The following is a 26,584-nucleotide window of genomic DNA, read 5'->3' on the forward strand; positions in this document are numbered from 1 at the left end:
ACTCGCTGCAAATAAGCACATGAAAAGATGCTTAACGTCATTAACGATTAGAGAATGCATACATAATAAAGCCACAATGAGCTACCACTACACAGAATCGGAACATCTACAATCAAAATCTCTGGACTTTCAAGTGTTGGCAAGGATGAAGAACAACTGGAACTCGCATAGACTGCTAGTGGGAAGGTAAAGAAAAAAACCATTTGGGAAAACAGTATAGTAGTTTCTTAAATGGTTACACCCACCTTATGACCTGGGCATTCCACTTCCAGGTATTTACCCTAGAGAAGAAAACCCGTATATGTCTGTACAAAGATTTACACAGGAGTGTTCCTAGCAGCTGTAGTTCTAATCAGGAAAAATTGAAAGCAGCCTAAATCAAGTGCTGACTAAACACACGGTGGTATATCCATAAATGGAATACTGCTCAGGAAGGAATGAATGATTGTTCCATGCAAAAACACGCAGGCAAGTCAAAGTAACTATGTTGAGTGAAAGAAGCCAGACAAAATCAAGTACATATGGGATGATTCCATTTATGGACGACTCTAGAAAATGCAAACTAAAACAGATCAGTGTCTGGGCTGCGGATGAGTGGAGTGGGGATAGGTGGAGTGGGGCAGGGCGAGGGTGCAGCAGGAGTGGGAGGAGCTGGGAGATGCAGAGACGGGTTGGGGAGGGTCTCATGGAAGGGAAGGGAGAGAGGAAGGGGGAGGAAAGGCGAGGGGAAAAGGAGAGGAAGAGGGAGGGGGAGACAGAGGCAGAGTGGGAGGGAAGGGGGGCGGGGACCTGGGAGGGCCCAGGGCACATAGTGGGAGGAGCAGGTGGGAAGGAGGGAAGGAGGGAGGGGCAGGGGAGGGAGAAGTGGGGGCTGGCGGTGTGGGCGGAGCGTGGGGAGGGAGGCCACTAGCGCAGACGGCGGGGAGAGAATGGGGGAGGGGTAGGATGGGGGGCAGGGGCAGAGATGGGCAGAGGGCAGAGGGCAGAGGGCGGAGCGGCGGCGGAGCGGGCGTCATGGCGCGGCTCCTCTGGTTGCTCCGGGGCCTGATCCTCGGAGCTGCGCCTCGGCGGGCGGTGCGGGGCCAAGCGGGCGGCGGCGGGACCTGCACCGGGCCGGGACTGGGGGAGGCAGGTAGGACGCGGGTCCCGCAGGCCCCACCGCTGCCTACGGCTTTCGGCTTCGTTTCACCGGCTGCACCCGGGAGCCTAGGGCGCTGCCCTCCTACTGAGCCCTCCTTGGGGCGCCCCTCCCCCCCCCCGACCCGAGGATCTGGGACAGTGGATTGTAAACTTGGTGGCGGCAGGGTGGGGACTGACCCCTGTGAGAATCCGAGGAAATGAACAAATGATCCCCCTAAATGTGCGCATAATTGTTTTTTTTTTTTTTTCTTGGCTCGGGGAGTGGGGGCATAAGTGGGGCTCGGGGGCCCCTGACCCCTATCCGGGACTCCAGGCGAAGGCCCGCGGTCTGGGCTGCAGCAGCCCGGCCCGCGCGCCCCTGCGAAGGCTCCTGGTATTTTGCACGGCATCTGAGAAGCAGGCAGTTCAGACTTGGAGTTCCTGTGGGTGTTTCCTGCCCTTCTGTCTTCCCATAAATGTGTCTAAGAGCCAGGGAGACTGGGTTGATCATTTGTTCCTTCTTTAAGGTGACGGCCATTGTTAATGACTGAGACAGAGACCAGGGCGAGCGTGTGTGTCTCTGTGTGTGTGTATGTGTGTGTGTGTGTGTGTGTGTGTGTGTGTTTTCTGCTAAATGCCTTTGGATCCTCTCTTGGATCTGGGTACCTGCACATTTCACCAAGCAGGAAGGAGTCACCTTGGGAGACCTGTGCCAGCTACCCCTGTATTTCAGTTCTATTTCAGGGTAACTTAGTGCCCCAGGGGATTGGCTTCCTGGGCGGTTGCCAGACTGACCCACTCAGAATCCAATTTTATATGTGTTCATTGAAGACATTCAGAGATACCCAACTGATAAAAATCTACCAACTCATTCTGAGCTCTTTTTAGCCCCTGAAGTTTTCGAAATGCAATATTAAAAGAATACGTAACTAAATAACAGCGTTGGCGTTGTGGAATGTTATCTCATCCAACATGACTTCCAGCTATGGCCTTTCTAATCACTGGTGTCTCTAGTCAGTCTGATGACATTTGTTGTGAGCCTACTGTGTGCCAAGCATTGTATTGGTGAGAACCACAGGTGATAGAAACAGGTCACAGTTACCGATGAGCTCTCTCTATATAACCCCTTGAAAAAGGATGGTGGTTTTGGCAGTAACTACTTCATGGCTGTAATTGCTGCTGTCAGAAGCAGCCTAATGAATTGCCCTGGGATCTGAAGTTCTCCAACAACATTAAAATTTGGCCAGACACCAGTAGGTAACAGGAGCTATGTACCTTATCAGACACCCCTCCTGGGAATTTATTGGAAGGAAATAGTTCAAAAGAAGAACAAAGAGATATATGCAAAGATGCTTTAAACACTAGTCTCTTACAAAATGGAAACTGACTGTAACCCAAATCAGTTAAAAAAAATACTTACGTAAATCATGAAAATTCAGTCCAACAAACTGTTAGGCAGCCATTAAAAATGATAAACAAGGAGCAGTTCTGTGGTGAAGGGCTTGGGTATGAATAGATGCAGATTTTAAATCTTGGCTCTCAGTTACTTCCTGGCTCTGTGTCTGAGCCCAGGCTGCTATTGCAAAACACCGTGGACTGGGTGGCTTCAACAACCGACATTTTCTCACAGTTCTGGAGGCTGGGAAGTCCAAGATTAAGGTGGGAATGGATTTGGTTCCTGATGCAGACCTGCTTCCTGGCTTGCAGTTGACTGCCTTCTCCCTCTGCGTTCACGTGACTGTCTCAGGAAGGACCACTAATCCCTCAAGAGAGCCTCACCTTTACGATCTAATCTAAAACTAATAACCTCCCAAGCCCCACCTCCAAATAGCATCTCATTGGGAGTTAGGGCTTTAGCATATGGGAGTGGGGAGAGGAGCAGGGAGGAGAACATAGAACATTCAGTTTGTAACAATGTCTTTGGACATGTTTCTTGAATTTGGTAAGTTTAAACTTCAGATTTTTTTTTCCTTCTATCAAATAAGGATAATGATAATGGTAGGGTTGTTGTACAGAATAACTTTTTAATTAAATATTTTGTTACAATGCTTGACACTTAGCAGGCACCCAATAAATGTTAGTTATGATTACATAAATAAGTAGAAAGGACAAAAATGTAGCTACATTTAACTTACATCATGGGCTTATGGAGTGTTGAGACAGAGAGAGAGAGACATTGGGAGGGAGGAAATGAGAAGATATTGAAATGACAGTATTTTTCTCCAGTGCTGCAATTTCTCATATGCTTACATATGAGAAGCTAAATGTTGCATAATTGGTGCTTGAACAAGAACAAGAACTAGTCTAAACATTATTGCCTACCGACTAAAGCTTTCACACACATTAAAAATAGTGTAAAAGGTCCACATTGATAAGGATTAAAAGAACCATTAAAAATGTCCTTTCATATTGTACTTAGATGAAGTGATTTTTTTATCCAGATTGACAAAGAGCAAACTGAAAAAGGAAAGTAAGAAATATTCTGGAGCAAAAAATCTGTTGCTTCAGGAAAATATTCTTTCTAGAGATGACTATGCTAGGAAACCATCCTGGGCATAGGGTTAAAATAGTCCAGGCCCTGTGGTGGGAGAGACTAATTCTGCAGATCAGAATGGGCTGGGGATTTTTTTAATAATCAGTTTCTAATGAGTTCCATTAGATTCAACACATTATTTATCAAAATGGAGTGGGCTTATGTGTGACAACTGGCAGTTCAGCAACTGTGGCCAGGAAGGTTAGCAAAACCCGAAGGAGGCACCTAGTAGGTGACCATAGGACCAAGAGTGGATTTCCTCAGGGATGAAAAAATTGAGGCCCACCCCGTGGAACTTCTGACCAACAAGATATATGGCCTGTGCAAATCACAGCACACACAGAGAAGGGAACTCCAAGGAATTTGAGTTTATTAAGGCATAATTCAAAGTAAAGCTGTGTAGTTATCTCATGCAATAGTAGCAACTGATAAATGTTTTCATAGTGAAGATAGCAAGAGAATATAGAGGGAATCTGGAAAATGCATAGCCCCCAAAGGATGAGCACGTGGTGCAGAGGACAGAAAATACCTGCACACACACACAAAAGGACATAACCAGTGTCAAAACCTCTCTAGCCACGGTAGCCAGAAGACTTGACTCATTCCCAGGTGGGAGACCTTGTCGTGTATCTAATGTACACGTGCCTAAATTGCTGTTTGATAAAACTGCTCAGAATTTACTCATACTGTAGTTTTTATTTAAACTTTGGTTGTTTTCTAAAGCCCCAGTGTGTTCATTTGCTAGGGATGCCATAACAAAATATCACAGGCTGAGCAGCTTAAACGATAAAATTCATTTTCATACGGTTCTGGAGGCTGGAAGTCCAAGACCAAGTAGTTTTGGACTTCTTGGACAAGACTGGGATTTGTCCTGAGATTCCAGGACAAGTCCTGAGATTTGTCCTGAGACCTCTTTCCTAAACTTGGGGATAGCCGCCTTCTTGCTGTGTCCCCAGGTGGCCTTTTCTCTGCTGTCCCTTCCTCTTATGAGGACACCAGTCATTGGACCAGGGCCCCCTCTTAATGGCCTTATTTTAACATGATTGCCTCTTTAAAGGCCCTGTCTCTAAATGCAGTCACATTTTAAAGTACTGGGGATTAGGACTTCAACATATGAATTTGGAAGTTGGGGGGCAGGGAGTGTCACAGTTCAGCTCATAACATCCAGGTCAAAGAAACCGCTTAAAGTGATACAGCCCACATATAACCTGGTTGTACCCAACTGAGCATTTGTCATTTTGCTATCAAAGCAAAGTCTGTCTGCGCTTGACTGAGCCTTCTAGGCTGGCAAATCTGCAGCTAAATGTTGCATAATTGGTGCTTGAACAAGAACTAGTCTAAACATTATTGCCTACCCACTAAAACTTTCACACACGTTAAAAATAGTGTAAAAGGTCCACATTGATAAGGATTAAAAGAACCATTAAAAATGTCCTTTCATATTGTACTTAGATGAAGGCTTAATTCTTTTGGTTAGCAATTTAAATACTACTTATATATTTTAAACTTAAAAAGAAAATATTACGGCGTGGCACTGTGTCATGCACCTGTAGTCTTAGCTACTTGGGAGGCTGAGGAAGGAAAATCGCTTGAGTCCAGGTGTTCAAGGCTGTAGTGTGCTTTGATCATGCGTATGAATAGTCATTGTTCTCCATTCTGGGCAACACAGTGAGACTCGGTCTCTTAAAAAAATTAGGGCAAAAGGAGAAGGTGGTGTCTGAAGAACAGATAGTCACTCTCTAATAGGTGTAACAAAATATAGAGGTGTGGGAGAGGGAGCTGGGAACCCAGACCAACTCAAGCCTTAGGTTCAAAGCGAAAGAAGTACATGTTTTAAAGCTCAATTCATGAGAGTCCCACTGACTTTTGGCTCTTCTCTAATTCCCACTTTCCAGTGTCAGCTACTATATTGTACTGCCTGGTGAGTCACACTAAGGACAGTGCTTCCAGGAGACAATAGGGTTTTTTTCTAAGCCCATTCCACTTCCTGCCTGAAAGGAGACAGGAAGATAAAGCTAGCTTCACAGACTGTAAATTCCAACCTGCGTACCTGAAGTTGATCCTCTTACCAATATCCACAGGAATAATGCAAGATCTTTGCCAAAGCCAAGAGGAGGGTGTTTTATCATGATGCTGTTAACTCCTTTCCTTGACAAATGTCAATGATAGCCAGAGATGAGGTCTCACAAATTCCCCCACGGGACCAGAGTTTAGATCTGGGAGGAGGAACCCAGGACATTGACTCTTTCTAGCAAAGCCTGTTCTTGCTCTTTTTAGTGCCTCTGGCTAAAGCATTCCCGTTTTAAATCATTTGGGGTGGCCAAGAACAGATAGGATCCTGAACAGAAGTGGCAAAAAAACAGACAGGAGGAGGCTTGTATTAGTTTGTTTTCACAGGGCTGTAAAGAAATACCAGAGACTGGGTAATTTAGGAAGGAAAGAGGTTTAATTGGCTTACGGTTCCACAGGCTGTACAGGAAGCATGGCTGGGGAGGCCTTGGGAAACTTACAACCATGGTGTAAGGTGAAGAGGAAGCAAGCACATCTTACATGTCAGAGCAGGGGGGGGGGGGAGGTGATCTTTTAAACAACCAGATCTCTCGATAACTCACTATCACGAGAACAGCACCAAAGGGGAAAAATGCCCCCATGATTTAATCACTTCCCACCAGGCCCCACCTCCAACACTGAGGATTACAATTTCACATGAGATTTGGGTGGGGACACAGAGCCAAACCATATCAGAGGCAGTCAGTTATTCCATTGTGACAAGATGGAAAAAGGGTAGATGTAGGTATTGGTAAGTGTGATGGTTTGGTAGCAAGAAGGTTTGTGGCTTTTGATTTTGCAAAAGAAAAATCTGTTGAGAGGAAGGGGAGACGTAGTAGAGACCATGGTTTGTGGAAAGTGGAAAAGGTTTTTTTTTTTTTTTTTTTTAATTTCAATAGGTTTGGGGGGAACAGGTGGTGTTTTGTTACATGAATAAGTTCTTTCTTTAATGGTGATTTATCAGATTTTGGTGTACTCATCACCCGATCAGTGTACATGGTACCCAATGTGTAGTCTTTCATTCCTCATTCCCCTCACACCCTTTCCCCTCTGAGTCCCCAAAGTCTATTGTATCATTCTTATGCCTTTGCATCCTCATAGCTCAGCTCCCACTGATGAAAGAGAACATACGATGTTTGGTTTTTCATTCCTGACTTACTTCACTTAGAATAATAGTCTCCAATTCCATCCAGGTTGCTGTGAATGCCATTATTTTGTTCCATTTTATGGTTGAGTAGTATTCCATAGTATATATATACCATCATTTCTTTATCCACTAGTTGATTCATGGGCATTTGTGTTGGCTCCATATTTTTGCAATTGTGAATTGTGCTACCATAAACATGTGTGCAAGTATCTTTTTCATATAATGACTTCTTTGCCTCTGGGTAGATACCCAGTAGTGGGATTGCTGGATTAAATGGTAGTTCTACTTTTAGTTCTTTAAGGAATCTCCACACTGTTTTCCATAGTGGTTGTACTAGTTTACATTCCTGAGAGTGGAAAAGGTTTAAAACACCCATTGCAGAGAAAGGGGAAGAGAGCTGACTGGGGAAAGATAATACTCACCATGGTTCACTGAAACCCCAGTGAGATGAGTAACTTTGAGTTTATAAGGACAACCCTCTCCCCAGGTGGGGGATTTTCTCCAGTAGTGCTTGATGGTACAGGGGTAGCCATGGAGAAGATAGTTTTTTAAATAAGCTTTTTTATTTTGGAATAATTTTAGATTTATAGAAAAGTTATAAAGATAGTACAGAGTTCTCAAAACCCCTCACCCGGGTCCCCCTGGTTATCTTCTGAGATCATCGTAGTACATTTGTCAAAACTGTCTCTGTCTTTCCTTGTTTTTCATGACCTTTACAGTTTTGGGGAGGACTGGTCGAGTTCCTTGTAGAATGTCCCTCAGTCTGGGGTTGTTTGATGTCTCTCCTCACAATTAAACTGGGATTATGGGCTACTGGGAAAAATCTCATAGAGATGAAGTTCCTTTCTAGAGTCATGTGCTCTTCCCCATCTCTCTCCCCAGCACTGAGACACACACGCGCAAACGTACACTCACACACTCACACTTATTTATATTTCTCTTGCTAAACCATTTGAGAGTTGCAGACATCATGACACTTTACTGCTAAATATTTCAGCATGTTTCCTAAGACCAAAGATGTTTTCCTACGAAACTGCAAGACAGTTTTCCTCTCAGGAAATTGAGCACCCTTGTCTAATACATAGTTGATATTCAAATTTCCCACCATATACCAACAATGTCTTTTACAGCTTTTGTTTTATTTCTGGGATCTAGAATTTAATAAAGGGTCACACATTGGTTTTAGTTGTGGAGAGTCCTTCTTTTTAATAATTTCCCTCAATTTTCACTTATGTGATTGTTTCTTCACGAGCCACCGATTGAATGTTTTTGGCAGGAAAACTTCACTGGTGATGTTGTGTCGTTTCCAGGGCATCACATCAGGAAGACACGATGTCACTTATCCCATTGTTGGTGATGCTAACTTAGTCCACTTGGTTAAAGTAGTGGCATTTTCTTCTTTGTAATTAATAAACTTTGGGGTTGTATTTTGGGAAGATGTGACTATTCTGTTCCCTAGCAATCTTTCATCCAGAGGTTTTAGAATCCTCTGATGATTTTTACAAAATGGTGATTTTAAAAATTCTATACTTCCTTCTTCATTTATTACTTGACATTCTGCATGATAACTCTGAAGGCCATTGAGCAATAGTAATTATCACATAAATACATTTTGTTTTGTCTTCAAAGTGTCAAATACCCCAAAAATCATGTGTTAACTGAGGTATATTCCATAGGAATTTCAGAGATCTATTTCCATAGTAAAAAGAAACCCCTGTAGTCTTATAAAGAGTATATTTAATAAAAGATACCTCCTAGGGGAGCTCTTGTGTAAAAATAATAACTAATAAAAAGAAAGAAGAAAACTTTTAATATATTAAATAGTTTTAAAACCTTTTAGCAAAATGTAAGCAATCAACTATATGCATCACTGGAAATGCAGTATTGTTCAGTATTATAAACTGGAGAGGAGATAAGTCTTTTCTTGCCGAAGGACAATTTAGGACTTTTTTTGTAACCTAAAATGAATTTCAACTGTAACTTCTGACATGTTTGATATATAGGTGCTGGCATCACGGGCATTTAACATTTCATCTTCAGTGCCATAGTCAGATTACTAACCCTTTGGACCTCTGTCATCTGTAAACTGAAGAGTTGGACACATTATAAAATCCTTTCAAACTCTTAATGTTGGATGATTAAAAACATTTATTATAGGAGTTGGGCTTCCTACTCCCTTTGGCTAAAGAGAGTATTGCTCTAGTTACTTGGTTTACACTCACATGAATAAATGTAGTAATATAGATGCCAAGGCGAGTAGGAAAGAGGAAAACAAAATATGGACAAAAACCATGAAGCATCATAATAGATTATGGTAGGTCTGTTTCTCTTTCAGGACTATATGCTATGGGAGTTTCTTCTTTTGTTCCATGCAAGAAGATTTTTAAAATAGAGACCTCCCTTGACAAAGAAAATAAGAGATATCCTTATAAACCAGCAAGGGAGAAGAGTTTAATAACCAACTACCTCACGGTTCTTTTCTGTCCAATGCCTCAATTACTTCTGGCTAGATCCTGACAGCAACTGCTCCTCTAAAAGTCATCAGAGAAGAGAGGATCAGTTTCTACCCTTAGGTATCTGAAGGGAATGTATTCTGCATTCTTTCATATTTCAGCTGCCTCTTTCACTTCTATGCCCCAGGAGGACTAGAAAACTGGCTCTCTAATTCTTATTAATTTCTTATTAAATTACATAGTCAATGAAGGCATTTTGTGCCTGAGCCTTCTGGTCCCCATGAAGAATAACCTCGTGGGAGAGAGAAAAAGGGACTGGATTATTCTGCTGGGTGACAGCACACTTAGGGAAAAAGGCCAAGGAAGAAAAGTCCATTAGGCATTTTTGTTTTAATTTTTAAAATTCCTGTTTAACAATACAGAGTCTCTTGCAACGTGTGAGCTGCCTCTTCCCAAGAGCGAGTGGCAAAAGAAGCTAACTCCAGAGCAGTTCTATGTCACGAGAGAAAAGGGAACGGAACCGGTAAGCTAAGCTGGTTTATAATTTTCTGATCCCATGTGTTGGCAGTGAGGGGGCAGTTGGAATAGGTCCAGCTATGAATCCCAGCTGCCCAGCAACACTCCACAGGCCTGGTCTTCCTCTTCCATTGTGCCCTTCTGGGGGTGTTGATATCCATCGAGTTGCAGAAACCTGAAACTTTTCCCTGGACACAGCATCTCTATTCTGACTCCTAAATAACCTTCCTGTCATTTCACTTCCGTGCACCGCTGTCACCTCCCCGTGGGGCCAAGTCACCGTCACCTTCTCTGTGCATGGCCATTCTTGCTCCAGCCAACCCATTCTCCACACTGCAGCCAAAGAGTTCTTTGGAAAACACAAATCTGACCATATCACTCCCCAGCTCAAAACCTTTGGTGGCTGCCCAGTGCTTTCAAGGAAAAAGAAAAGTATGAGGTGGCTAATAAGGTGCTAACGGCCCCTGGCTCCCACCCCTATCCTCAAATCCAGCCATCTTCCCTCTTGACCCGGTACTTTGGCCACACCACCCTTAAGCTCTCACATGCCCTGGGCTCCCTTCTCTTTTAAGGCCTTTGCACCCAGCCTTCCTTCTTCTCTCCCATCATCCCTCTCCACACCCTCCACCCATTCATTCAGACCTACCTTGTAGCTCTCAGCCCAAATCTCACTTTCTCTGGGAAACCTTCTCCTAGCCCGCAGCTAGGGTCGCTTCTAGCAGAACTCTTCCTTCATAGCATTTGCCATCGCTGCTATAACCCCTGGCACCTAACGTAGTGGCTGGCCATAGTAGGCATCCGAAAAATCAACTTTTGTGAATGTTGAATGACTGCCAGGTAAGAGGTGGAAACATTATTTAAACTGCATTTGGCAATCTCAGCTTTCATTCATTTTCTGAGAACAACCCTCAGTGATTCCTCATTATAACACTACTTTTTACAGCGCTACATTTCTCTCTCTCTCTCTCTCTCTCTCTCTGTGTCTGTGTGTGTGTGTGTGTATACAAGTTTCTGGGGAACTTGAGAAAATCTGTTACACATATATAATGTGTAGTAATCAAGTCAGGGTATTTAGGGTGTCTGTCACCTGAATAGAATACATTTTTGTTAAGTGTCACCCTCCTACTCTGCTATCAAACACTGAGTGTATTCCTTTTCTCTTATTGTATGTTTGTGGACTTTAAGCCACTTCTCTTCATCCTCCCCCTACCCCCCTGCTCACCCTTTCCAGGCTCTGTTATCCATTTTTCCACTCTCTACCTCCATTTGTTCAAATTCTTTAGCTCTCACATATAAATGAGAACATAGTGTCGTGTTTCTTAACAAGTCGTCTGTCTTAGACCCAAATATAGCTACTGGAATGTAGCTTGTTTGAACTGAACTTTGTTATTAGATATTTTTACTAGTGAAGCAGATCCCACAGAGTGGACCCCAGCCCTGTGGCTTCAAACATACTAGAGTATGAATGTTTTTTCCTTTGTCAGCACCTGCAAAACTCATGTCACTACCCACGTGCACTGCCATTGTAATCATGGTCTCACTCGCAGTTTCTCCAATGCTAAAGTCATCAGAAGGGCCAGCACATCCCAATAGAGTCTCCTGAAATGCTGGTATTTTTGAAAACTTCCTGTAGGCAGGGTTTTACTAAAGCCCTCGTTGGGAAAGAGACTACATTAGCCATTTGTGTCGACTGCACAAGGGAACCACATGATACTCTGTGAGCAGTTTTATGTATTCCCAGAGTATTCTAAGCCAACCCTAATTCTCAGGTACAGAGCCAGGCAGGGCTTGGTACATAGAGAGACCCTAGAGATGAGCTGCCAGATGTTTAGGAAAATAAATCTGTGGGCTTCTCAAACAGATGGTGCAATATACTCTCTGCATTTGGCCATTTGACAAAATGAGCATCATTCATTATTTTAACTAATGTTATAAATCCCTTTCCATGGATCCATCTCCAAGTTTAACTTTTTAGGGTATTGCAGAAATGTAAGCCTTCATTAGCTTTGTTCACCTAAGAGAAGAGAAATAAAACATCGAAGGCTTCTCTTTGGTGACTCTAAATTAAAATTCAGTCCCGCATGTTTTTTCTTGGGCAACAGTAATATGCTAGCACTCTGCTAGACCAATGAATAAATTTACAGGCTGGCTGAGCAATAACTGAAAGTCAAGTATCAATAGAAGGGAGGTTTTATGCAGGTCATTCTCTGTCTACTCTCCAGATCCACTCTCCACAGGCTTCCCCTGCTCTGAGCTCTAGGAAGAGTAAGCAGCTCCCTTTCCCCCTAGCTATTGATTCCTCCCTCTCCCCCTAGCTATTGATTCAGTTTAGCCAGTGGGAGACAACAGTGAGATCAAAAGGTGGGATGGAGAAATCGCTAGGGCTCAGCGTTCTCTCTGTGGAGCTGCAGGTTGGTAGTGGCTGTGTTCCTGTACTGCAGGTGGCAGCTCTTATAGGCAGCCCTCCCCTGCAGGTGCAGCCTCACCGGGTTCTGGCCACTCCCTCTTCCTTTGTCCCACAGGCCTAGTGGAGGCCATGGCTTCTCAAAGTCACAAGCCCAGGGATGGGTTGCCCTCGCTTGTGGATTTCCATTGGCCCTGTCTGCACCTTTGTAAACAGTCCTGTGTAAAGTTATCTGCAGTCATCCCTCTTGAGTGTGTCATCTGTTTCCAGCAGGTGCGTTGTATTGACAAGATGGAATGGTGAACTGCCATTGGTCCGGAAGACCTTGCAATCCCAGGGGAATCTTGAACATCATTCTCTCTCTGACCCTGGCGCCTCCCTGTGCAGCCAGGCATTTCAATTCTCTCTTCTAAGTATTCTTGAATCTCTTCTCTTTCTTTTATTTCCACTGCTCTGCCTGAGCAGGAGCACACTCCAGGCCTGCCTGTGTGATGGAGGTCGGATTGCTCTCTGCCTCTGATGGCATCTTGCCCCATTCCAGTTCATTCTTTACCTGAATGTCAAGTGATCTTTCTAAAAACCAACTCCAATCAGGCGTACACCCAGTTTACAAGTTTCCAGCAGCTTCACATTTCCAGTAGGACACAGTTTAAGCTCTTTGTCATGATCTAACCAACCCCATCTGGCCTGGTCTCACCTGCCTTCTGGCATCATCTCTCTCCATCCTCCTCTTTGCCCTCTTCTTTCATGTGGGCCTTGCCCAAGGTGTTCTGCCTGCCAGAAATACTCTTCCATTTCCTCATTCAATTAACTCTTACTCTTCAAAAGTCAGCTTAGTGTTGGCATTTTTCTATAATAAACAACAATCAGTTGTGTAATTTAGAATAATAATAAAAGGTTAAGAAATAAAAAGACTCCCTTCCATCTCAGATAATATCTGATACAGGCAGCCTTTGTGGAAACCCCCTCCTTCGTAGTGATGGGTACAGCGCTACCTGAACTCCATGCCATCTCTATCCTAGCTGTCACCACGTGGTATAAATTGTCAGCTCATGTGTGTCTTCCTCCCACTTAGGTAGCAAATTCTTCGAGTGCAGAAACTGTTTTGCTGCCCACCTCTGCAACATTAGCACCCAGCTCAGCCTGGGTTTATATTAGATTATCAGGTAAATACTAGAAATGAGATAGAAGCTTAGTTTAACCCTAAATAAGTTACAGGACTTGCATAAAATTGGAGAGGGAGGGAAACATCAGGAAGCTAGGCAAGGAGAGAGTGGGTAGATGTCATTTCAGAAACTATGTTGGCAGAGTATTCTTTTCATTGTTTTCTTTTTTTTCTTGAGATGGGATTTTGCTCTTGTTGCCCAGGCTGGAGTGCAATGGTGCGATCTTGACCCACGCAACCTCTACCTCCTGGGTTCAAGTGATTCTGCCTCAGCCTCCCAAGTAGCTGGGATTACAGGTGCCTGCCACTACACCTGGCTAATATTTTGATTTTTAGTAGAGATGGGGTTTCACCATGTTGGCCAGGCTGGTCTTGAACTCCTGACCTCAGGTGATCCACCTGCCTCGGCCTCCCAAAGTGCTGGGATTACAGGCGTGAGCCACCGCACCTGGCCTTCACTGATGTTTTAATTTTTATTTTGCTTACTGTGACAGCAGTTATCTGTCACTTCCTCTCTCCAACTGCCCCCCTGCAATGAGGAAATTATGTTTTGAGTCTTCCCAGGCTGTCTGGATCCTATGAAAAGGCTTTTCTAGATCAGCCTTGGGATTGGCAGTCCTGTTTTGCATGCGTTCATCTTCAGCCCAGGTGGGAAGGATGGGAAACTTCCTCTTCTTCTTTTTTTTTTTGAGATGGAGTCTGGCTCTGTCGCCCAGGCTGGAGTGCAGTGGCACAATCTCGGCTCACTGCAACCTCTGCCTCCCAGGTTCAAGCAATTTTTCTGTCTCAGCCTCCCGAATAGCTGGGATTACAGGCATGTGCCACCACACCTGGCTAATTTTTGTATTTTTAGTAGAGATGGGGTTTCACCATGTTGGCCAGGCTGGTCTTGAACTCCTGACTTCAGGTAATCCATCTGCCTCGGCCTCCCAAAGTGCTGAGATTACAGGCATGAGCCACCACCCCCGGCCAACTTCCTCTTCTTTACAGCTGCTAACTAGTGCCAGTGTTGGGAGCAGGCATTTGAGGGGACTGGCCATAAAGGACCAGCTCACTACCGTTCGGAGATCTGCAGCTAAGTTTAGGGTTTTAAAGAAGGAAAACATCCAAGTGTGCCCAGATGGTAGGCTCAGTAGGTTAATTTGAAATTGTCTGTTATGCAGCTCACTGAAAATGTGCTGTTAATACTACTACAGGGAATTTGGATGTTTGAACTGTGAATTTTTTGAGTTGGGAAGCCTGGAGGGGTCTGAAGATTTCCTGAGTCAGCTTTGTCACTTGGTGAGCTGTTCTGTGCTCTGGCTTTCCTCTGGCACATAGGAGGGGATAGTGCCTGCCGCCAGGCCCTGTGATAGCAGATCTTCATGGTCAGCTTGTGCAAAAGTTGTTTTTTCTTTAATTTTCTTTGACAGAGGAGATGACAAAAGAAATTGGGCAAAAATGTTCTTTAAAAAAAAGTCATCAGCTGGGTGCAGTGGCTTATGCCTGTAGTCCTAGCATTTTGGGAGGCCAAGGCATGCAGATCACTTGAGGTCAGGAGTTCGAGACCAGCCTGGCTAACACAGTGAAACCCCGTAAAAGTACAAAAACTAGCCAGGCGTGGTGGCGTGCACCTGTAGTCCCAGGTATTTGGGAGGCTGAGACAGGAGAATCACTTGAACCCAGGAGGCAGAGGTTGCAGTGAGCTGAGATTGTGCCATTGTACTCCAGCCTGGGTGACAGAGTGAGACTTCATCTCAAAAACAAAAAAAAAAATCAAGTTTGAGAAATAACATTTTAAAAAATATTGACTTGGCTCATTCATTGACTTGTCTCCTTGTTCTCCTCTCAGAATATCTCTGAAAACTTGCAAACCCTGTAACCCACAATGAATGTAGTAATTTCATCTAAGTAGTAACCTGGGCACTGGGGGGGTGGGGAATCTAGCTCATTATTTAACATGAAGTATGCTGTGTCCTAAACATTATGTGACGCATATTAGAGGCAAAATCCCTGATCTCACTGAACTATACTTTTTATGTATTTATATTCTGTCTTTAATCAGAGATTTCAAAGTATGTTAGGCAGTGGACTAGATTGTTGTATTAACTCTTTTAAAAGGGAGACCGAAATCTCACACAGAGGACAAGACTCTGTTTTCTTGCTTTTTCACTGACTTTGATGCCCTTGGATGAAAAGTCCTGTATGAATGCAAAGATGATCAAAGTCATAATTTGAATATTGGGTGCAATAAAGCCCCGGCTGTAAATACATCTGCAGCCTGCTTCATTGGGAGCATTATAATTTTCTCTCTGGCGCTATTTGCACTTCGTCAAATTAGTACCGAAATTCCTTGATTTGGGGACTTACCCAGGATTTAAATCTGCTGTTTCAACTCCTGCCGGTAGTATGAGAAATCTGAACGTGACATACCTAATTTACTTTCAGCCTTTCAGCGGGATCTACCTGAATAACAAGGAAGCAGGAATGTATCACTGCGTGTGCTGCGATAGTCCACTGTTCAGGTAAGATAAAGAATCGAGAGCTATGGAAGGAGACCAAACCTCCAGGTTCTTACTGCTCTGTTTCATTTGAGATCTTGGATAAATAAATACCCGTAATACCCATTTTGTTTTTTAAATTGCGCTTCTCGTTTTGCATTGTTTTTGTAAGGAGAGCCATTCATATAAGATACTTGCCTGTCTTGACTTTTTTTTCTAGCATTTAGGGCCATTAACAAGACTTCTTAGCTTATATTCTTCCTTTCTCTATCCTCAAGAAATAGCAAAGAAATAAAACTTGGTGGGCACCTTATGATAAAGCTATTAAAGTGTTTTTTTTTTTTTTAAGAGGGAAAGTATTGAAAGAAATCTAAACCATGATTATATTTGCTGGGCCATGTGATTAAAACTCTCTCCCAGGGAAAATGGGTTTATAATTTAATTTAGGAAATGTAGAATTTTATGAGGATAGATTCCCCACAATGCTTGACAGTAGTGAATACCATACCCTCTTCTATATAGCTAAAAGTAAATTTAATTGTCCCTTGATTTCAAAGCCTCTTTTAAGTCAATCAGGATCTGAAATCTCTCAACAAAGGCTTTTTTGTTTAGACATGCAGGAAACAGTCTTTAAAAAAAGTAGATTCGATGGAGAAGAAAGGAAAATATCTTTGAAGTCCTATTTTTCAGAACTTCAAAGATGTTTTCCTTTCTTTTGCATCAACCCTAAATTGGTTTAGAATAAAATATAAATCAAGCCAGCTCTGTGCATCGGCCATTAGGCAGTGCTTCCTTCTGTCCTCTGGGCTTTCAGCAGTCTGGGCCCTCCTGCCCGGCTGGCTGCTAATGTGGGCTGCCTTAGGAAGTGGGACCCGCCTGCAAGGATGAGGAGCGATTAGTATCGATTTTCCTCCATGCTCACAGATGGGCAGGCGTTTGCTCGGATGCATTCACGTTGGCATGGGGGAAACTAGAAGGAGGTTAATTTTTGCACAGTAAAATGTGGGACTCAGGTTTCTGAGACAAGAGTTATTTCTTGACCTTTGGTTCTGTTAAAGAGGAGAGGTAGGATTTTGAGATGGCCCATGAGCTTTCAGCCATAGAACCATGCTGCCAGCATGTCAAAGGCTCCCTTGTTACTGCAGGCACCAGGCAGTGCTCTGTCTCCCTCTTCGCACTATGAATACAGAAGATAAATCATCCTCACAAGAGCATTCTCCTAAATCATAGTCTTCACTCTTCCCCTTCCTTGATGTTCTGGTTTCTGCATCTGAAAAAGCGGGGGCCTTCTTCCCTTCCTTTCACTTTGCAGGCTTAGTTGTGATGTCAGAATACAGGAGCCAGGAGGGTCCCGAGTCCAGAGCAGAAAGCTCTGTCCAGTAGAACTTCCTGTGGTGATGGAGATGTCTGTATCTGGCCATGTGGTAGCCACTCATCACATACGCTTGTTAAGCACTCAAGGTGTGGCTAGCGTGGCTAAGAAGCTGACTTTTTCAATTTAATTTTAATTAATTTAAACTTAAAAGGCCACATGTGGCCAGAGGCTACTATATTAGCATAATGCTAGTTCAAATGAAGGAAGTTAAGTGACCAACCCCAGGTCCTGGAGGTTGTGAAGCAGCCAAGACTAATAGGAAAAACCAACCAGTTCTCCAAAAGCCCATTGACCAAGTGGCCAGTTTATGAGACTGCCAATTCACCAACCTTATTTGTTTTTGTGTAACCATTTAGTTTGAGTTGAACAGTGTCCATTTTGCATTCTTAAAGACTTCTGAGTTTGTTTCTCTTCCTCTTTCCTGTTGCTGCTACTGCAGCCGAAGGAAATAATATATTCCTGAAGATTATTTATGTTCCAGAATATACTATTCTTATAGATGCACTCATTTATAGGAGAGGCAGTAGAGTGGTTAAGATTGCCAGGGTGTATATCCTGGCTCCATTGCTGTGTGACCTTGGGCAAACTTCTTAACCTTTCTGTGTCTGATTTCCTCACCTGTAAAATGAAGGCAATAGTACCTAAATCATAAGGTTGTTGGGAGGATGATCTGAGTCATGAATTAATACATGGAAAAGCATAGAGCAATGCCTGACTCAGGCCAGGCACTTGATGCAAGTTAGTAATGATGTTTTTGTTGTTGTTGTTGTGTTGTTTTGTTTTTTGAGATGGAGTCTCGCTCTGTTGCCAAGGCTGGAGTGCAGTGGCACGATCTTGGCTCACTGCAACCTCTGCCTTCCAGGTTCAAGCGATTCTCCTGCCTCCTGAGTAGTTGGGGTTACAGGCATGTGCCACCACGCCTGGCTAATTTTTTGTATTATTAATAGAGACGGGGTTTCACCATGTTAGCCAGGATGGTCTTGATTTCCTGACCTCAGGTGATCCACCCGCTTCGGCCTCCCAAAGTGCTGGCATTACAGGCATGAGCTACTGCATCCGGCCGTAATGATGTGTTCTTAAGCAATAGATCCCTCTTAGGGCTATATACATGAATGTGCTTTTGATCCTGAGGAATTCTGGAGGATATATTCTAATTAATGAGAATATACAAATGCAGACTATATTCCTGAGCCTTCTTCCTGTTCAAGAGGAGTTTTAGAAATATATTCTTGTTTTGCCTCTCATTTTCCTTCTCTTTCTGTCTCTGGTCTCCAGTCTCTATAGTAGGAAGCAGAGGTACAGAAAAAATAATTCCTTCAAATGCTTGTGTAAAGTGAAAGTGAAGGGAAAGTTGGTCAACCAAAACTAAGTGGTTCTTTTAACAAGTAAATGCAGGGCCCACTCCTTTGAGCTCCCTGCTCCAGCTCGGCTGCTTCCTGCCTGGGACTTCCCTTCGTGCTGAGCTGGCCTCCTGGGATCTGCTCAGCCCCACTAACGCTAGTTGAAATTCCACTTATTTTTGGATCCCAGATTTCTCCTGAAACCTTCTCTGATAGCACACACTGTGGGTTTTTTTTTTTAATCTGCTTCAAATTCCTATTAATTTATCAGTATCACACAATTTAGGACCTAATTATTCTCCCGTTGGTTCAAGTATTTTGTTTCATTAAGGAGATAAACTTGATTAGCTTTCGAGTCCCTTGGCCATCTTATGCTTCTTGGACAAGGCTCATGGAAGTTGTTATGGGTTGAATTGTGTCTCTCAAAAAGACATGTTGAAGTCTTAATCCCTGTAAGCTGGGAATGTGACCTTATTTGGAAATAGGGTGGCTGCAGGTATAATTAGTTTAGATAAGATCATATTGTAGTAGGGTCAGCCCTAATTCCAAAATCACTGCTGTCCTTATAAGAAGAAGAGAAGAAGCCCAGACAGAGAGGAGACAGCCTTGTGAAAACGGAGGCAGAGATTGGTGATCTGCGGCTACAAACCAAAGATTGCCTATCTTAGAAGGTAGGAAGAGGCAAGGAAGGATTCCCTAGATGCTTCAGAGCCCTGCGGACACCTTGACTTTGGACTTCTATCTTTCAGATTGTGAAAGAGTACCATTTTGTGGTACTTTGTTATAGCCACCTTGGAAACTAATACTTAGATGCTCCATAAGTACTTATTGATTGGCTGATTAATAATATCCGTCCTGCTGCTTAGACATCATAGCAATGTTGGGACTATCAGAAGCTGTGGTTATGGGCTGAGCGTGGTGGCTCATGCCTGTAATCCTAGCACTTTGGGAGGCCAAGGCGGGTGGATCACTGCAGGTCAGGAGTTTGAGACCAGCCTGACCAGTATAGCGAGGTGGAGGTTTCATTGAACTGAGATTGAGCCACTGCACTCCAGCCTGAGTGACAGAGTGAGACTCCATCTCAAAAAAAAAGAAAAAAAAAAAGCTGTGATTATGAAATCACATGGAAGTGTGAGGGAAGTGGCTGCAACTTCTTGAGCACTTACATGCCAGACACTGGGCTCCAGTACTTTGCAAACGATCCTCACCCTCCAATAAGGAGCTATTAAGACCCCCATTTAACAGATGCGAAAACTGAGGCTTAAAGAATTTAACTAACTTGCTCCAGGTCACTTATCTGGTGAGTGATAGTGCAGGGATTTGGGCTCCACTGCACTCTTCTTGAGAGTGGGAAGCACCCCAGCAATGAAGGAGCCCTCTGGGCATGTGGCAGGTGCCATGCCCAGGCTCTTCATGGGCATCATTTCATCAGACCTCTTGGCAGCTCCCCGTAGTGTTATTATTATTCTCATTTCACGTGAGGAAACTGAGAGCTAGGAAGATGAAATAACTTGTCCAGGGTTCTGTAGCTTACAGGTAGCCAGCCAAAATATGAACCCACAGTTTTGGACTCCAGAGCCCACATTCTTCACTAGCTGAGCTTCCATTAAGCCATGTGGGCAGCACCATTGACATAGGTGCCATCGCCTTCTGGTGCCTGCTTTCTGAATTACAGGTGTAAGTTTCCAGAAGACATAACCAGCCTCTCAGAGTGATCCCGGCCAGTGTAACTCATGAGTTCCCTTTCCAGAGCCTTGTTCCCAGCCTCATCTGCCAGACTTACCATCATTCTCCTCATCATCCTATAGTTGCTGGAATGAGTTTGGTGCACAGTTTTGGAGAGCTTCTGCCTCTCCAAATCAGAGACCTTTAATCAAAGGTGTCTGGGTCAAGAACACTTTCCAGAATGTGTTGTCACACTCCTAGGGACTCCAGACTCTCTTTCCTTAACTTGGAATGAAGTGACATTGCCCATCACTGCCACTTCCTCTCCTCCTTCTCCCTTTCTTCTTCCACATTAGCCTATTTGGAAAGTGTTTATTAAAATCTATTGTGGGATCATATATTTCATGATCATAAATCTTCTTAAGAGGAAACAGAGCCTGATACTAGTTCACCTTTTATATAACGTCCTGATGTTGTATGTACCATGAGTAAGTAATATTGTTAAAAACCTTTTGTATGTCCCATTCCCTCAAAGGAATATAAATTCTTCTAAGAGGTTAGGGTTGTCAGTTATAACCAAGTGCCTGTGCTGTTGGTTTGGGAACTGTAGAACTTCCAGAAATCAAGGAAAACCAAAGCAAATAAAACGAAACAAAGTAAAAATCCCTTAGAGTATATGATTCAGAATGGTTTTAGTTCTTCAAGGGCAAACCTTACAATCTGCTAATCACTTAAATATGTATATTGGAATTTTTGATTGGCTTTAATATTTCGGTTCCCAGTCTTAACTGATATATGTTAGGCCTCTCATATTACTTGGTAAAATCTCCAGATTCTGCTAATTGCATCAATAAAGGTTTATTGTTTCCCATAAAATGCTTTAATGAGTTTTTATTAGTCTTAGGCTCATTTATTTAAAAAATTTTATTGTATTCATAATTCTCCATCAAAATTCCTTTAATGATCACTAGTTGATATATAATGTTTTGGATGGAAAGACTGGGATTAAAAGACACTTAATGATGTTTTTCCCTGAGCAGAGTGGCCAGATGAATGTTTTTGAACCCTTGGAGGAGGGTTGCAAAGAACCCGACCTGAATATGCAGGCACTTCTAGTTGGACCCACGACTGCTCACATTTCATAGATTTCTGGTATTAATAATAACAAAATACTAAAAAATAGCTACTGACTTATGTGCCATGTGTCAGGTACTATGCTAAGCATACATACAGAAAGTGAGGTGATAATGCCATTGCTATTGATAGCTTAAAAAAATCATGCTATCTATCAATTTAGAAAAGGAGACTTTATTTCTTCTAAAGGGTTACAGCCTTCAAGGTGGCCATCCCACAGGCTGGGAAGTGAGCCCCCAGCCAAGAGCAGATGCAGGCACTTGGAAGGGGGAGCAGCTAGGGTAGGAGCTTTATGCTGAGGGGTTGGCTAAATATACCTATTTAACAGATCACAGGAGGGGCTATGAAAATTCGTGAAGATGGTCCTGACATACACATATTGAATAAAGATGCATGTAACATATGACCTATGTTTATTTGGGGGTAGAAACTTAACATTTAAATGTATTATAACTAGATCCTATACATCAAAAGGTCTTTCAGGATATGAAGGCCCACAAGTGCGCAGCCTCTGTAAACCATCCAGAACCAGTTCATGGTCTTTTAATCAGGAGAAAGTTACTAAAATCAGTCTCTTGTGCAATCAAAGCTGTAGTTATGGCTGGTGGAAAGAGGGTCTCAGCTAGTCAGTGTCTGATGGTAGATGAGCTGCAATTGCTTCAACACTGCTTATCTCAAGGCCAGTGCTTGTTTAGCTGCTAGAGAAGAAGAAAACCACTGTGGCAGTTAGAGTTGATTCTTTAAGTGTAGGGGTGTGTGACTTCACCCTTGCCTGGCATGGCCTTAGGTCCTGTTTATAATTTGGTATATTATTGCCACAAAGAGTCTGTTCTGCCAGTCTTATGATCTCTATTTAAACATTAATGCTAGTCATTTGTTGTGTCTAAACCACGAAAGGGAGGGAGTATAATGAGGTGTGTCTGACCTCCTGTCCCATCATGACTAGAAACTCAGTTTAAAGGTTTTTCTGGAGTCCCCTTGGCCAAGAAGGGCTCTATTCAGTCAGTGGGTGGCTTAGAACTTTATTTTTAGTTTATATTTATCTATAGATTAGGACGCTGAGGCTTCAAAAAATTAAATGACTTGCCAAGGTGATACAGATGTAACAGACAGATCCCAGATTCACACCCAAATCTTTCAGAAGTCAAAGCCCTTCCTCTTAATGGCTATACTTGTGGTTCTCAAAGCCTGGTCTGAGGACCCCAGAGATTCCTGGGGGCGACGTTTCTAGGGGCTTTTCCAACCACACTTGAGGCCACTTGAGGCCACATCCTCTTATACTTCAATCAAAACAACATAGCAACAGACTGAGTTCAGAGGCACATATGAAGATTCAGTTGTCTTTTTTTTAAGCCAGATGTTAAAGAGCCTTGCAAAATTGTAAAACAGTGCAACTCTTCTCATGAAATGTTTGTTTCATTTTGAAAAGTATAATTATTTGTCATAAATATATGTTATATTAACATGTAATAAATTTATTTCAGGTTGAGCATCTCTACTCTGAAAATTCAAAATCTGAAATGCACCCAAATCTGAAACTTTTTTATTTTTTGAGACAGAGTCTCGCTCTGTTGCCTGATCTCTGCTCACTGCAACTACCGCTTCCTGGGGTCAAGTTATTCTCCTGCTTCACCCTCCCGAGTAGCTAGGACTATAGGCATGCACCACCATGCCCAGCTAGTTTTTCTATTTTTAGTAGAGAGGGGGTTTCACCATGTTGGCCAGGCTGGTCTCGAACTCCTGAGCTCAAGTGATCCACCCGCTTCCACCTCCCAAAAAGCTGAGATTATAGGTGTGAGCCACCATGCCTAGCAAAATCCGAAACTTTTTGAGAACTAACATGATACTCAAAGGAAATGCTCAGTGGAGTATTTCAGATTAAGGATGCTTAATCATCAAGTAAAATGCAAAATTCAAAGAGATCTGAAATCCGAAACACTTCTGGTCCTAAGCATTTCAGATAAGGGGCACTGAACCTATATTAAAAAAAAAACAATGCACACAATTTGTAAATTCTGTTATAATTTATAATTTGTTAAATGTTGACATATGGAACTCATAGACAAAAGCTCTCAGCAATCCCTGTTAATTTTGGGGACACAGAGGAGACATGAGGGGTGCTGAGACCAAAATGTTTGAGAATTGCTGCATTACACAATTGTTTCTGTGGGAGTTTGTGCTGTCAGCTAGGCTTCCTTCTGTGTTCATAGTCTAGGGATTTGATTCTTTGCCACTTTTTCTTCTTAGATTAAATTTTTTTTTTTTTTTGGCTGGGTCTAACATTCAGTTCTTCTCTTTCTTCCTTAGATAGAGCCATTTCCTTGCCACAGCAATTTTTGAAGTCTGTTTTCCCAGTGCCATTTAAGGGAGGTTATCCATCAGAGCACTTAGAGGGTGGGTCTTTGGTGAGTGGATCTGCCTGCTGTCCTTCTCCTTGTGCCAGCATCATGAGTCCCTGAGAGACTTCTGGAGGGTTAGGTTTCACCGCACTGATTGATGCCAGGTACCCAGGTGTATTAATTAATACTAATCATCACCATCACAGCAAGCATTCAGGGAACTTACCATGTGCCCAGCACTGTGCTAAGCTTTATGTCACACTTCACAGAGTTTCCCCTCAAATCCTCAAAACAGTCCTGTAGGATAGATATTATTCCCATTTGCTAGGTGTGCAAACTGAGGCTTCAAGAACTGTGGTTTCACACAGCTCAGAAGTGGCCAGAGGGAGGTTTTGAATCCCTGGTCAGGCTTCTGTGTTGAGATAACCTGAAATTCCTGTTGCTAAGCATGACTTTCTCATCAGAACTTACACTTCTGTGCTGCACCAAGATGATGATTTCCTCCGATCATTAGTATTTCATTTTGATTTCTCCCTTATTTACATTTTCAACACATGGGTTTGATCTGTGTTACCTAATATGCAACACAGTTCACAAAACACCATGTGTTTTTGATCCTTGTTGGACATCCAGAAAGAAGGCTTTAGCATCAAAGGATCAAGAAGTCCTTCCACTTCGAGAGGCAATGGCTTCGACAGTGAAGGTGCAGTGAGGACGATTCCCAGGGGACTGACTGTCACATAACTGGGCGTGGGATCTGGCAGAGGAGAGTGGGAATGGATCCTGCTCCCTGGAACAACACATCGGGGCACCTCTTGGCATGTTAATGACAGCGTCATTAGCAGCTGTAGTATCGTTTATGTCTTCCACAGTTCTGAGAAAAAGTACTGCTCTGGCACTGGGTGGCCTTCGTTTTCCGAGGCTCATGGTACGTCTGGCTCTGATGAAAGCCACACAGGGATCCTGAGACGTCTGGACACCTCGTTAGGATCAGCTCGCACAGAGGTCATCTGCAAGCAGGTGAGATTTCTTATTTTGTTTTACTTTCCCTGATGCTGCCCCCAATGCCACAAAGAGCTTTCTTGTTCTTAGCAAGTCTGGTGTCCTTTTATAGGGGTACTTTTGTCTTCACAACACATGGGTTTCTTTTTTGTTTTGTTTTGTTTTGAGACAGAGTCTCGCTCTGTTTTCCAGGCTGGAGTGCAGTGGCACTATCTCAGCTCAGTGCAGCCTCCACCTCCTGAGTTCAAGTGCCTCAGCCTCCCAAGTAGTTGGGATTACAGGTGCCTGCCACCACACCCAGTGAATTTTTGTATTTTTAGTAGAGATGAGGTTTCGCTATGTTGGCCAGGCTGGTCTCAAACCTGACCTCAAGTGATCCACCTGCCTCGGCCTCCCAAAGTACTGGGATTACAGGCGTGGGCCACCGCACCCAGCCCAGAACACATGGGGTTTCTACACATGCCAAGAACGATCACTCTCTCCCTTCAATCTAGGCACTGCAAAAAAGAGAAAAGGCTTCTCCACCCTCTCTCTATTGTGGCCTTTCCTGGTTCTAACCTTCCACAGAGATGAGAACAGAGGTAGGATCTTCACCTTCTTTTGAGCAGGGATAAGGAGCAGGAAGCCCTTATCCTGCCAGAGTGACTGGCATCTCATCTTTGACTTACCCAGTGTGGCTGGCACCTCCATCTCTCCACCCTCCTTTTGCACTTGGCAGCGTGTCACTGGCCTGCAGAGCAATGCTGCGGGTGACGTCAGCATCCCTGCCTTCTGTGAGCCCAGTAGGAGAGAGTGGCTTAAATCCAGATCACAAATTCATTTTGACATCCTTAGCTGCTCACGTTTTCTGACTCATGGGTTTTGTAAAACACTAAAGGCAAGCTGATTAAGATAGCATGGTTTTGGCTGGGCGCGGTGGCTCATGCCTGTAATCCCACCACTTTGGGAGGCTGAGGCAGGCAGATCACGAGGTCAGGAGATCGAGACCATCCTGGAGAACACGGTGAAACCCTGTCTCTACTAAAAATACAAAAAAAAAATTAGCCGGGCGTGGTGGCGGGCACCTGTAGTCCCAGCTACTCAGGAGGCTGAGGCAGGAGAATGGTGTGAACCAGGGGGGCGGAGCTTGCAGTGAGCTGAGATCATGCCACTGCACTCCAGCCTGGGAGACAGCGAGACTCCGTCTCAAAAAATAAACAAACAAACAAAAAAAAGATAGCATGGTTTTGCTGTAAGTAATAAATAATAATAACACACTGGGTACTACAATATTATTCAGTACTTACCCAGGAATTATGTTAATGCTTTACATGTAATGTATCAATTAATTGTCCTCACAGCTCTCTTATGTAGGTAAGATAATTATATACATTTTTAGATGAGTAACTGTAAAGGCCCAAATTTAATAACTTGCTCACATCCTATTGATAAAGTAAAACTATTTACCATGACTGTGTTCTGCTTTCTTTCATTTCTTAATTGAATTCGGATGCAGTAGACTTTTTATCCTAACACAGATGTCAGACTCCGGAATGGAGTGATTTTGGGGGGGTTCGTCTGTCTGGTTTTACATAAAGAGCTTTGTTTGCATTTGGCGATGACAGATGCTTCTGTCCTTTGCAGTGTGAAGCTCATCTAGGTCACGTGTTTCCTGATGGACCTGGGCCCAATGGTCAGAGATTTTGCATCAACAGTGTGGCTTTGAAGTTCAAACCAAGGAAACACTGACCATCTTCAAAAGTCCCGTTCCCTTGCCACCCCTTCATGTGCACCCTCAGTTTCCATAATTCACTTGAATGACTTGTTTTATTTGCAATAAAACTGGGCTCAGTTTGCTGCTGTCTCCAGCGAGTCATTGCTTCT

The 26,584-nt window shown here is 43.4% G+C and overlaps 1 protein-coding gene across 1 annotated transcript; it reads left to right on the top strand.

Moving 5' to 3' along the window:
- Positions 1-938: 938 nt before the first annotated feature.
- MSRB2 (methionine sulfoxide reductase B2) lies at positions 939-26,564 on the top strand. The gene is made up of 5 exons (XM_032169685.2): positions 939-1,132; positions 9,724-9,824; positions 15,814-15,890; positions 24,592-24,739; positions 26,345-26,564. The coding sequence occupies exons 1-5, from the start codon at positions 946-948 to the stop codon at positions 26,447-26,449; spliced, it is 618 nt and encodes a 205-aa protein (XP_032025576.1). The 5' UTR covers positions 939-945; the 3' UTR covers positions 26,450-26,564.
- Positions 26,565-26,584: the final 20 nt, after the last annotated feature.

This window comes from Hylobates moloch, unplaced genomic scaffold (genome assembly GCF_009828535.3).
Source record: "Hylobates moloch isolate HMO894 unplaced genomic scaffold, HMol_V3 SCAFFOLD_2, whole genome shotgun sequence".
Taxonomy (NCBI): domain Eukaryota; kingdom Metazoa; phylum Chordata; class Mammalia; order Primates; family Hylobatidae; genus Hylobates; species Hylobates moloch.

Coding starts and splice junctions, on each gene's coding strand:
- MSRB2 (XM_032169685.2), top strand. CDS start 946: ATGGGGGGCAGGGGCAGAGATGGGCAGAGGGCAGAGGGCAGAGGGCGG. Junction 1,133..9,723: donor GCCGGGACTGGGGGAGGCAG/GTAGGACGCGGG, acceptor TTAACAATACAG/AGTCTCTTGCAACGTGTGAG. Junction 24,740..26,344: donor CAGAGGTCATCTGCAAGCAG/GTGAGATTTCTT, acceptor TGTCCTTTGCAG/TGTGAAGCTCATCTAGGTCA.